The sequence below is a fragment of the Indicator indicator genome, chromosome 4 (assembly GCF_027791375.1).
Source record: "Indicator indicator isolate 239-I01 chromosome 4, UM_Iind_1.1, whole genome shotgun sequence".
Classification (NCBI taxonomy): Eukaryota; Metazoa; Chordata; class Aves; order Piciformes; family Indicatoridae; genus Indicator; species Indicator indicator.
The window spans coordinates 18,656,578-18,670,520 of record NC_072013.1 but is presented as its reverse complement, the minus strand read 5'-3'; the positions used below and the strand labels follow the sequence as shown (position 1 = coordinate 18,670,520).

General features: G+C 37.5%; 1 protein-coding gene across 1 annotated transcript in view; it reads right to left on the bottom strand.

Moving 5' to 3' along the window:
• The window catches only part of LOC128981723 (ras and Rab interactor 3-like), a 148,656-nt gene that overhangs the window by 96,933 nt on the left and 37,780 nt on the right, over positions 1 to 13,943 (bottom strand). The window contains exons 3-7 of the mRNA XM_054400658.1: positions 6,424 to 6,500; positions 5,143 to 5,217; positions 3,177 to 3,261; positions 1,503 to 1,606; positions 733 to 807 (exon numbers count right to left, since the gene is read on the bottom strand). Coding sequence (XP_054256633.1) covers positions 733 to 807; positions 1,503 to 1,606; positions 3,177 to 3,261; positions 5,143 to 5,217; positions 6,424 to 6,500 — 416 coding nt within the window. The remainder of the gene's footprint in view (positions 1 to 732; positions 808 to 1,502; positions 1,607 to 3,176; positions 3,262 to 5,142; positions 5,218 to 6,423; positions 6,501 to 13,943) is intronic.

Here is a 13,943-nt window from a genome sequence, read left to right as displayed (position 1 = left end):
ACTGTGCTATGTAAATGACTGCAGTCATGTATTGTGAAGAGACCCCTAGCTTCAAGTTCCCTTAACAGCTAGACCAGTTTTTAGCAGAAAAAGCAGACATTCTACTTCTCTTCTTAGGATCAGTGGTTACACACATTTTACTCCACCCTGTGTAACTCTAGTAACTCAATGGGCGGCTAGTGATCCACATTAATTACAAAACCAAGTGGATTCTTTCCCTCCCTGTCACCAAATGCAGTAAATGAGTATGTTCAGGAATTACGTCGCTGTTCTAGATGAACAAAATGGTAACTCATCTGTGCTCTATTTAGAAACTTTTACCTAGAATATGTGAAACAAAATTACTGTGCAGCAGCAAGAAGCAGCCACCTTCCCTGTTTAAAACAGAGGTGCAGCTCAACATTTTTCATCTGCACAACAAGCAGTCTCCTAGGTTAGGAGTGGTAACTGCACTATATAACTGTAGTCTGCTAGCCTGCACAATTTTAAAGACTGTAGATACAAAATAAATGGCCATTAACGCACATTCTGTGGGACTGCATGCAGTTTTCATATTTCAACCATGCTGTGGAATCAAGCCCTCACTTCCAGATGTAACTAGAATTAGCTAGGAAAATAACTTTACTGGTGTACATTGATAGTTAGCAGGCTGGTCCTCCAAAAATTCAAGTAATAAAACATACTACTTGGTAAGAGAACTATGAAACACTAAGTGATAGGAGAACTACTTACAACAATAAGTACAATCACAGATATTGTGTAGTACACAGAGTCCCGAAACACTGCCCACTGAGTGAGACAAACCACCTGAAAAATATCATACCTTCAGCCATTTAAAAGACAAAACAGAGGCCTTTATCTTGCAATTACTTAGGTGTCTGAGTAGAATTACTTTTAACAACAATTCTGACACCAATCACAATTCTATGCTAACAGGAAGACATATCAGTCTTTTAGACAATGAATCTATAATAACCACCAGTAATAAAAATCATATAGAAACTTCATTAATGAAATACATTTCTTACTAATGGTATTTTAATTGGCCATACATTCAATTGCAAAGTATAATTCATTCTACTGCAGCAAATCAATCATTCCCACTTCAGTATATTTGTAGATAAATCAGACTTAATACCTGAAAAAATATGAGTAGATGAAGCAAATCTACTGCTTGTGTCCCAGCTTCTTTGATCATCACCAGTACCAGGAAAGATTAGCAAATGCCACTGATCAGTTGACTGCGAACACAGCATTACGTACAAAGAGGAACCAGTGTCCTCTGTATGATACACGTTCAGAGCGCTGAAACTACAGCTGAACCTTTTGGAAGCATTTGCTATTTTTAAAGCATTTGCAAATTCTTTCCAACATTTTTCACGATGCCAGCTTACTTTTGATTTTGACTAATGTTCTTTTTTTTTTTGCATTACTTATTGTTTACTCATGGAACCCCCTACACTGTAAGCAGTTGAACTGTATAAATATAGTATCTTACTAACCTGTCCTGCAAATATTCCACAGACACCAACAATGCAGAGGATGTTGAAAACTGCTGAACCAACAATGGTTCCTACTCCTACATCTCCATGAGTGATAAACACACCTGCAGAGGGAGTAAAACATGCATTATTACCTCTGTGATTTCATTTTAGTTCACAGGCAATTGTTTAGAAGGCGTTCTACCTGGGAACAAGAGGGTTTTGAAAGTTGAACCAAAACATGTCATAGCAAATGCTCACTTCTTTGTGGAATATTTTGTGCTTTTAGTCTAACTAGCAGCTCCTTCTTTTTTGGCTTAACATCTCCACATCTATATTTTTATTAAAAGCAAATATTAACTACCTAGTTCAACAGTAAGTCCTGCAGTTCAGTTTGGTTTGTAGTGGTGTAGTAATTGAAACAAGTATAAAACATCTTCAGCTGCATGAGAAGCATGGAATTTATCTCAAACAGTGTAATAAAGCAAAGAAGCCTTTCTCCTAGGTAAGAATTCTTCTATCTTTTGCTAAAGGAAGCCTTGAAGGTTTACATTGGTTGATTTTTAATAAGTTGAATGTGAGGTTATAACATAGACTGTATTTTCCTAGAAGTTTGTAAAAATGTCAGCCAGGATAGTAGCAGAAAGCCTGCTAAAGCTTCAATAAAGGCAGATTTATCAAATTTAAGCCATCGCGCTGCTAAGAAAGCTACACCTTGCTTGCCATTACTGAAACTTGGTGGTACAAATCTCGTGACTGGAATGTGGCTATCAATGGCTACAGGCAGTTCAGAAGGGACAAGAAAGCAAAGAGGGCCAGAAGGGTTGCCTCCCTTATCAAGAAATGGATACATTGAGAAGAGCTGTCCCAGAAGAACACCCTCAAGCAGTTTGAAAGCTTATGGGTAATAATTAAGAGACTGAGGCGACAAAGGGAACCTTGTGGCTGGTGTCTACTACAGGCTGCCTAATCAAGAATAGCCTACTACCAGAGACTTCTCACTCCAGTCAGGCTGGGCAGGGCTTTGAGCAACCGGATCCAGTGGAATATGTCCCTGCTCCTTGAAGGAGGGTTGCACTTGATGACCTTTAAAGGCCCTTTCCAATACAAACTATTCTACAATTATGTTTCCATGAAACTTGCTGCTTTCCCCCTTCTCCTTCACTGTAATCCTGTGTCCTTCCTTCTCATAACAGGTACTGCTTTTGCCATTTAAACATCCTCTTTATACCAGTAATCTTTAATTTCAGAGATTAGTTAAAAAAAATCTGTAAGTAATATACACCATGTTCTTCTGCTTTTAACAGATCTGACTTATCTATACATTAATTTGTTCTTTTCCCATGTTTCTCGTTCTCCTACTTCCTTACTAAAATTAAATTTCCTTTACTTGAAGAAAGAAGCCAAAGAAGCAAGTATCTTTAATTCTCTCTCAGGGGACTGCAAAAAATCTCTTCTTAACTTCCTATGTTCATAATCAGCCATTCTGCTCCATTCCTCTCTGTTTTGAGAGGAGATTCACAGTTTCTTGAAGTATTTTGAGTAGTTAATTATACCATGAACCACAGACTAGCTGACAGCTCCAACTGCTGACTATAAATTGACAGAAGAATGGCAGTACTTTTGGATACCTCTGCTTAATCAGATGCTGATTTAACAGCAGATCTCATAAAAGCTACTGTGTGAGCTCCATACCTATAACAGATGCAAAGAGTTCTGGAGTGGAGCTCCCTGCTGCCATGAATGTGGCTCCAGCAACATCTTCACTCAAATGTAGTTTCTGGAAGAAAACCACTGGTTATTTCAGCACTGCTACTGTATTTACATTGCACAGTTCTACAGCTGCAAAGAGAGAAGCTCTTAATTTTCTGGCCACAGTGCTGTTAAAGGGTGAATAATCACTAGGTACAAAATTAGACACCCTGTTTTGAGGAGGCAAATACACTATGGGCAGGTAACTAACTCAGTGAGATGTCAGATAAAATTGCCTGCTTACATATTACTCAATAGCCAATTGTGGTTTACGTGTAGCTGATTAGAGAAAAGCATCTCTGCAAATTCAGAAAGATTGTAAACATCTCAAATTGTTTTCATTAATTTACTTTTGGAACTCTAAACACAATCATTCAAGAATTGAGGTTGATTATTTGGGCTTCTAAAATTTGAAAATAAAAATCCAAAATATGAAAGTATAATCTCTGTGGGGGGAAAAAAAATGGAAATTAAAAAGGTGTCTTTTAAACAGCAGGCATTATTCCAGCTGTGTTACTCTAAAGTGAGTTAACTGACAGAAAAATATTACTTCAGTTAGACCAAGAGTGTCCTATGTAGTGTAAACAGATCTATTTTTATGACAATGTCCCTTGAACTCTAAAAGGATATAGGTAACTTGTGATTTCGCAGACCAGAAGAAATATGCAAAGCTTCACAAGTGGGCTGCATCAATTTAATACTGTCTGGAGATCTTTCCCTTGAACTATAAAGAAGGGTTTATTCTGGGGATTTTTTTCCTTTTTCAGAGTTTCTAGACTCATCTTTGGTGCCTTATTTTTCTTCCAAGGACAGAAAAGTGATTAATGACAAAAAGATCAGCACAAAAACATGTGTTTTTCAGGCCTTGTGCAGCATTTTGAGCTGATGAACATGGCTTCTTCCAGAACTTGACAAAAACAGAAGCCCTCCCTGTACCATTTGATCTATTACCAAGCACACTGCTGCAGGAACTCAAACATAAGTCTGCTGTCTGAATTCAGCAGAACACGAGACAAGAGGCAAAGGTTTTATGAAGGATTGGTGACAACTTAATTGGTGCAACCTAACTGGCACAATTAAAGATGATGTGTAAGGTGCATGCTGAAATGAGAACATCTGAAAAGGGGGAAAAAAGTTCCCTACTAAGTATTTTACTATCTTTGGCTGTCTCCCTTATTCTTTCATTTGTTCTTTTATCAATAATCAAAAATACATAGCTCTGAGCAACACTAATAGGAATTTAATAATTATATCCATAGGAAAATAGATTTTTTTAAACTAACTACAGGAGTGTTGCAGAAAATGGTCACACATTTTTGTTATAAAGCAGATGACCTTTTCATTTTGCCCTCAGAAAGGAATTAAAATCTGGCTTTGTAGTTTGTATTCATTTTGCCTTATCTAATATAGTTTTCACAAGCCAAGAATAAATCCTATCCTGTCCCAATCAATTCACTTAACTGGAATTCTACATGTAATTTTGCCAAGTCTTCTCAAGAACTACATACAGGAATTATACTTAGGTATTTTTCACAAGTAAAATGTGTATTCTTATACCATATCAAACCAAGGTACATACTTGTCTCCTACATTCTCCCTTCACACTAGCATCACATATACTTGCTTTCTCCTTGCTGATACTGTGGTAAATGTACAATAACATTTGCACAGCCAACATTAATTTGTGCATGCATCATCTCTTTTCAAAAGTGACTTTTCAAACTAGGAGTGCAATAACAAACCAAAATTATCCATATGTCATATCCAGCCTAGCTACATGCTTAAAGTACATTTGACCAAGGTCAGAAAGTTGATAGGAAGGAACTCCAAACATTACGGCACAAAACATTTAATTCCATAATATTCTCTAAATAAATTTCTATAAGAAGAATAAAATTCTTTAACATACCTCACAAATTTTCTCTAAGGATGGAACAAAGAAGTCATCACACACTATAGCCAAAGCATAGAACATATAAAGAGCCTGTAAAGAAAATAAATTCAGGAAATACTTCAGATTTTTCCTGTAGGTGAAACAGAAAAGAAGGCAATGCTATATTAATTCAGACTAACAGAAATATTTAGCTTCTTTGTATTTCCTTCCAAACAAAAAACCCTCTGCTGATCAATTTATGGCATAAAACCAGGTTCTTGAATGTAAGATAAAGATAAAAACACTCTTAGAACAAGAGTGTTTGCCAGAGCCTAGAAAATGAAAGGTACCACAGTTTGACAGATCTATGTGCCACAACAGACTTCATATAAAGGAAAATAATGACTTAGGCTTGCAAAGTTACATAAGCATCATCTGTATTTTGAATTAATTAATGGACCTAATAATTAAATAAGAAATAACACTACATTTACGACACTACACTACCCAAGAAGTAATCACACCTGGAAATAAGTAGACCCTGACCATGGCTCACTGCTCCAAAGCTCTGAGGAATTACCCTGGTTCCCTGTATCCATGTGATTCTCCCACTGTCTTAGTAGCTTTATCTCCTGTCCTTATGCAGTGGGCCTAATCATGCTGTCCTGCTGTTGTCCATCAAACAACTCCTTTTAACTTTAGTTTCCCTGAGCTGGGAATTGAAAACTGGAGGCAGTAGGCCTCAATTGTTTGGTTTGGGTTTGGTTTTTTTTGACAATAAAATATAAAACTCCGTATGACATTTTCTGTATTACTTCAGGGTTGTTTTCTTTTTAATTACAATTCCATCTTTCGCACAGAGGCACAATAAGAGGGAACCAAGAATCTTCCACATCATGCTTGATGTCATCAAAGGAATGCCAAATCCTGTTTACACAAGATGAAACAAATACAAACAAGTACAAGTCTGTGATCCTTGCAGTCAGGATTTTATATCCAAGAAGATGAATGCAGAGGCACTGCAAGTTCAGACCTGCATCATCTTCCTAAATCACAGAATCATAAGGGTCTTGGAAAAGACCCCTAAAATCATCCAGTTGAACCCTTAGCCTAGCACTACAAAGTCCACCACTAAAGCATGTCCCTAAGACGCTGAGCATTTGTACCTATATAGCTATATTAAAAATACTGAAATCAAAGCATTAGAAACATGCTGATATATACAGAGCTCAATTTACTAGGGCCAGTAAGATGATGAACATTTTACCAGACACATAAAAGAAAAACAAAAATGAAGCACGGTAGAAGAAAACTTACTGCAATTATATGAAGTAGAACTCCTCCTTGCTGCCGTTCTTTATTTGTAAATATATCTTCAGGAAATTCATTAATGGCTGGGGAAAAAATAATTTAAAAAATTAAAACAATAATAATACAGCACCTATAAACCAAAAGACTAAAAAATAATAAAAATTAATGCATCTGCAGATAAATACCTAACCAAACATGACTATATCTTCCAATTATGTTACGGCTTTCCACCTCAGAATCCATGCTCTGTAGAAAAAACAGAGAACTGATACTTAAGTGTTATTAATTATCATTACTCCAATTTCTTGAATCAACCTTCACTGTACTGAGTTTCACATTCTCAGTGCCTTATTTTTACTATCTTCTTGTTTGTCTCCTCTAAATACACTTCCAAACTGACTGGCACAGGCACAAAAAAATTAATCCTCAAAAAATATTCCTGGCTTCAAGAGTGCCTTTCCTGAAAAGTTACACAATGGTTTTAACTTTCCATCAGGTTCTTAACCACAAAATTTTTAGGGCTCCACAATCTTGCAAACCATTTCACAAAGATTAAAGTGATCTCAAGTACTTTCTCCAGACAGTCCACTACCTAAATCTGCAAAGGAATGAAATAGCAATGATAGGCAATACACAAAGATATGAGTTTTGGAATCACTTCAGGGTGACAGTGAAGTTAAAGTGTTTATGCTCCACATAAAGGCAACAGTGTGAAAAACCCCCAAAAGATTCCAAAAAGATGGAGACAGACAACTAAGTCAAAGGTCTGAAGAAGTACCTAAGATTAAAAACATCCAGACTGACAAGATAGACAGGGACAGAGACCTACAAGTGCCTCAGGCAGGAATCTGGGAAAGTTAAGGGGGAAAATATTTTCAGCCACTGGAATCCAAATGCACCGAAGTCATTGAATTATTATTTAGAGATGTTCCTTTCTGCAAGCAGCTGTAGATGTTGGTTGACAAGATAAGCTCCAGAAGGTTCTTATTAATTTACCATAATATACTGAAACTCAGGGAGGGAAACAGAATACTTCTCCCACTTTTAAGTCTGCCAGTTTAAAAAAAATGTTTAAGAGCACAATAAATTGTACTTTTTGCTGTTACATTTTCAATTTAAATGGTATATTTTCACAATATAATTCTGCAAGCAATAACCATGAACACAAAACACAAATACTTAAGATATGTTCTATGTTTTAGCTACTAAACTTCAAACACTCTAAACCAGCCCTATTTTCATGAAATGTTGCACTGTAACTCTTTGAAGATTACACTTTCTAGAGTACCTTAAATTTAAGTTACCTGTAATCGCCAGACTCAAAAACCTTAGCTACAGTGAGACTACAATCTAGTTTCAAAGATCAGTAACTTCTCATCTCCTCAAACTTTGAGTTTTACATAAATACAAAAATCCCTCCACTCATCTGTACTACACACACCTACATATGTTGCATATGTCTGGCTTGACAAAAACTTGAATAATGTCACCAGGCAAAGCTGAAGATTTCATAGCTCTAGCTTTTTTCCTTAGTGCCCACTACTATAAATGTAATTCTTAATTAACACACTGGCAGCAGACAGTATTTAAAACCTTATACAGGTAAGATCATACCTTCCTTTCAAAAGTCAGTTATCATTTAACGAAATCTTTCTATATCCTCCACCTTCGTATCTGAAAGTCACTACAGTTTTGCTTAATACTAACCATCTATGAAATACTTGGCATAAAAGTTCATCAGAAATGACTGACTGCAATTCCCTTACTGATTTCCATTAGACTTTTCAATAAGGCCTGTTTTTCCTGCTGTATTCTGAATGGAAGTGACATCAGCACTTGAAAGACTGAATGAGCCTTCCCAACTCAGGCAACAAAAGCTGCCTAAGTCTATACTAAACTGTGATTTCCTGCTCCTAGGCAAATGCTCTATTCCTGGGTCCTCTTGTAATCACCTGGAAAAACTGAAAGCAAAAGTGAATATAAACATAGAAATGCATCGGCACAATAGCACAACAATACTCAATCATTCACTGAGCTATGGAATACCACTCAAAGGTATGGAGAGTACTCCAGTGTCTAAAGACCATTACAACATCAGTGTCTAGCAGGACTAGCTTCACAAAAGGGTTGTTGCAGAACTGCAGTCTTCAAGGGTTATGATTGGCACCGCAAAGGGATTTGTGACCCTCTGAAACAGTCTGAGGAAACAGCGTTGCTACACAACTTCAAACAATATGGTAAGTGATAGACGTTTGCCTACTGAGCCAAATAAATTCAAGTACTTCTAAAAATCAAAATATGTGAGAAACTTCCTTTCTGATTTGTTTTCATCACTTTTACACTCAAAGGAGGGAAAGGCCAGTGGAAATATACATAAACTGGGAGAAACTTGGTTGTGTTGTAGTTTTGAGACACTGCATATCTAGAACTGACTTTCTTAATCTCATTCTGGAAGACAGTGCAGGGTAATCCATGACCCACTGGTACTGGCCGAGATACAGCAACCTGCTATGCTTTTATCTACAGATAAACATTTTAAGATACCAGCAGACCCTTATATACATACAACAGTCAAGCAGGTTCCTGGTAGTAATATACTGCTATATATAGTAATATAGTAATGTGTAATATAGTAAAATGCAGTGCAATATCGTTCCCCTATGTAGCAGTCAGGAAGGAATACCCTTCTAGAGTGATACTGAAATTGAAGAACCTCTTGTCAGCTACACTAGTTGCCAAAAGCAAAATTTCTCAGAGGAGTTATTCCCTACTACAGAAAATAAAATATGGCCAAAAAAATTAATCAGCACTCAAAGCATATGTTTAAAATAAATTCTGCTTGTGGACAATTATTAACTAAAATGATTACTCAACTAGAAGATCATTAAGGAGCCACCTTCATTGGGAGAAAAGGCCTAGAACTACGGGTGCTACATCTTACACAAGATGCTTGTTCTTGCATCACTGGCTAAAATACCAAGCCCACATGGATGTATTCAGGGCACGTATATTATTTTGCTTACTACATCCCCCATTTGCTCTCTGTCCCCTCCATTAGAGCAGTGGCTGTGAGACTACATGTACTCCAGCAGCACACAAGGACAGCAGAGAACACAGCCCTGGCCTGAATTTCTAGCAACTGTGTTACCCTACACATAAGGTACATCCTTTCACAATCTTGTGCAAAAGTTTGCAGCTCCCACCACAGCTGCCTGTGCCAGGACCACCATGTCCCTTACTGCAGAGTGACTATGTCTCCAGAAAACCATATACACCATCTAGTAAGCTATTATCTACCTTTTACACTTTGACTGTATAACTTTTCACAGTGCAACATTAAGAACTGTTAAGTTAGTACAAACCAAAGTTTCAAGAAGCATGAATAAAAATCACTAATTTTTCTAATGAAACTTTACTTACTTGAGGTTAATACTAAGCAAGAAATCAGAAGATGAGAATATGTCAAAGGCTGGAGCTACAAGAGCCCAGGAATCTGATCAGCAAGCAAGAGCAGATCAGCTTCACTACAAAACATCTTGCTTAATATATATTACAAATACTGTATCACCAGGCTATATAACTACTTGCAATAAATATCTGCTTGCCTCAGAGGTAATTTTAAATAAAGTAATATGACAGCAGTTTTTCTAAAGATAGTGTTCCTCTCTACAGACCTCATGGCAAGCAATTGTTCTTGCAGAGAGATGTTACAAACCCTTCAGAAGTCAGGGAAATAAAGCCAGACTCTGAAACTCAGTAGGCAGTCACCAGTCAGCGAGTCCCAAGGTAAAGCCTGCAGTTCTTCAGTACAAGCATTTGCTGTCTTTATGGCTTTATTACCCAGATAACCACTAGCTTTGTATAATTGTAATCTATAAATTCTGTATACTTCATCTACATGCACTGTTCTTTATTTAATAGTTGATACATGGTAAAAATATTTTAAACAAATAATTGTTTTTCTTGCATATTGCTATGATAACCTGGTTGCCCAGCTCAGGAAAAGGTTGATTCCCTTGACTCCTATCTTAGGTCTAGGAATTGAGATCACGCAAGGGGTAGGGGGAGAAGCAGTATTCCCTCATCTGTATGTGCTGACAGAGGGGACATGACATTACCATGGAGTTTGAGAGAGCACAGTCTGCCCTGACAGTACAATCTCATGTGTGTGCACACCAGGGCACCACTCTGATTCACACTGAATTATCTGGCAGCCCAAATGGGAGCTACACCTCCTCAGCTTCTACTGAAAAGATAACAGATGGGAAGAAGATACGAAATGAAAAGCAGTACATCTAACAGGGGTAACCTTTGCCAGAAAAAGGAGAGGAACACACACTAATCATCTTCAAATCAACTAGAATTACACAAATATTTATCCTGTTGGTACTGTTGCAAACCCGCAGCCCCTGCAGGTCATCTTATGAAGCACAGATTTGTTGAGGGTGAAAGGAAGTTACCAAGAAACTCAAGTCTACATTGAAACTGTCATCATTCTGCATCTTGTTCCTTCTCCTGTCTTGAAATGAGTCGGGAAACAAAAGCAGCTTATATAGCCATAACTTGGAGGGGACACCACCACCTTTTCCTCTGAGTCATAGAAACACAAAATCCTTGATAATGCCATGGCAGAATGGATGATTCACCTTTGATAAAAACCTATGTCTGAGCTGTCTGTGGCTAAAGAGCTACACAAGGCAAGCAAACAGCATGCTCCAGAATAGAATACAATAGCAGCTGCACAGTTTAAGCTGCCTGCATGAGGTAGTGATCTGCTATGCAGCAGCTGGGGTAACCCAGGCAATGCCAGTGACACCTGTCCAGACAGGCAGTTACCATTGGAGCACTGTTACCACATGCCTTGTCCATGCTCTGACAGGTAGCCTGATGACTGAGTTGAGTTTCAAAATCTCATCATCCTGATAAAACATCTCAATGACTGTGTGGATCTGTGGTTTTATTAACCTGCCTTGACATAAGATTTCTTCACATTATCAGCAGCTGATTTACTCACAGAAGCAACAAAGATGCCAACTCTTGATACCTGGTAAGCTTCAAGCTTGTTACAACTCCTAAATTTCTCCTCCTAAGGAGAAGGAAGCTGTAGCTGTTTGAAAGGATACACACTCTGCCTCTGCAGGAAGGGGTTTAGTCAAATGATACACACAAGTTGACTTTTTTAATGCCTGCACCTTGTTCCTCTGCCCATGTTCCTGTGTCTTCAGCATATGTTTAAATCTACAGACTGCAATGCCTACCCCTTTGCCCTGTCATTCAAGGAGGTTTTATCATTAGACTCACTCAGGGCAGAGATATAAGGGGAAGAAGGACAGACGAAGTCAGAATGACATACTTCCATTTTTACCCCCTCTATAATATTCACAATCCAGTCTGAATATTCCAAAATCACATCATTTGTTTAAGCAGTGCAAGCAGCTTTAGGCATCTCTGCTTTTGTGCAATTCCCTTTTCATATTGCAGTCTCATCTTCCCAAAGGCCTGGTGTTGCACTCATGTACATGTATGTGTACCTCAGTGACAGCAAACAAACTCCTCACAGCATGCACAAACGAGCTTCTCTGCACTGTCAAGCAAACGTGTGTATTACCTGGTGTCAGCAGCGAGATGTCAACAGTTTGTGCTCCAAGAATTGAAACTCTAACAGCCTTCACAGTACTGCAACTTGCACTAATTTGTATTCTGTACTAATACAATCTGCTAGAAGATTTGAGTGGAAGTCCAAAAATCATCACTTTTCCCAACCACATCTCCTTGAATGCAGGGATTGTATATGACCCAGGTTGTAACGAATGGGATAAGTCCACCACCCTTGCTTTAAAAACATTTGTGCCTTCTTCAGCATTTAGTGTTTTCCAAAATTAGTATACTGGGAATGGCTAGCCACTTTAAAAGCATCCTGATGGCAACAGGAGAAATTCTTCCCTTATACACTTCACCACCAACATCAAAAGTGCCAGACCCCAGCCACATTTCATGTACCAGCTGAGGTGCTGAAGTGGTTAACAATCTCAGAAATGACTGGTGAGCTCGGTACAGCCAAACAGACCATGCAGTCAGCCCTGGGGAATGGCATCATACAGTCATCTGATCCTCCCACATAACCTGCACACTGTCAGTACTGCAACAGCAATTGTGTACTTTAGAAAAGATGAGCAGAGTTTCTTCTGCTCATTGTCAAGTATTGACTTTAGTTATGCATTCCAGTGTTAACACTGGAAACAAAATCAACTAGAGGATCATATTATCACAGTGAAACTAGCTTAGTCATATGTAAAATGTGTTGCATGAAAATCCTCCTTATTAATACTACTTCCCAAATTAGATATAATAAATTTATCAGTCATAAGAAAATCACAGATGTGCCATAGTATGTGAAAGCTGCATTTATTTTTTTTATAGAATTACAGAAAGCCTACATTTATTTAAAATTTTTCTTAAATTAAAAATTGTATACATCTCGAATTTTAAAATAACCCTTTCCAACACCACAAGCTAATGTCCTTAATTCTGAACTGTCAGTGGACAAAAATAGTATACTCGACAAGTGCTTTAATACATGAAAACTAGTAACTCAAAGAAAAAAATCTTACAACGACCAAAGAATAAAAAAAACAATTTAATGATAATTTTTTTAAATATAATTACCAAGCTTTAAGCTCTGATTAAATAGTTTGGCTTCTGCTGGATACAAATGTAGGCACAGCACCAGTGTTAAAGCAAATCAGAAATGGGCAATTCAAATAAACTCACATATTTACTTGAAAAATTCTGCAAGGAAATTCTTTTAGAGATAATTCTTTAGTAAAGTAGTTTCATGCATTATACCACCTGGACAGCAACAGAACATCCAAACAAAGTGCAATGAAATAGAACTCAACTCTGAGACCCATTTGTGCATCAGTGCAATGCTGTGTGATGCCAAAGATCAAGCCTTCCATTTGCTGCCAAAGTACCATATGGCAGGAGGCAAAATAATCATCCTCCTCCATAGCCCTCACCTCACTGACAGTAGAATTATGAGCAAATCTTATCTCTGTGGTATGTTAATTCAATTTGCATTGCTCAACCCAAAGAGGACTGCCAGATGTGATTATCTACGCAATGGTAAGTGGCAGCTTGTAAAGCAAGTAACTGACTCAACTCTAAAATATTAAAATCATTAATATGTGAAATAGACTTCAAAACTCTTTCCATCAGTATGAAATTATGAAAATATCTATACAGGACTGAATTAGCTACAAAGTAACGTTAATGTCTTATTAAATCCTGGAGGTACGTTTAGTTCCCTTTTAATTAAAAGTATTTGCACTCATTAAGGCAATGTCAAGCAATCAAATAAAAATACATGAACAATTATCTGTCAGTGAAAAAAAAACAGAGACATGATGAGCTCTACCAATCTGGGGAGCCAGCAATGACACATGGATGCACAAGTACTGCACCATGAGGATGCATTGATGTATTAGAATGCAGCATTTCATGTACATTGGATTTTGCGTTAATGG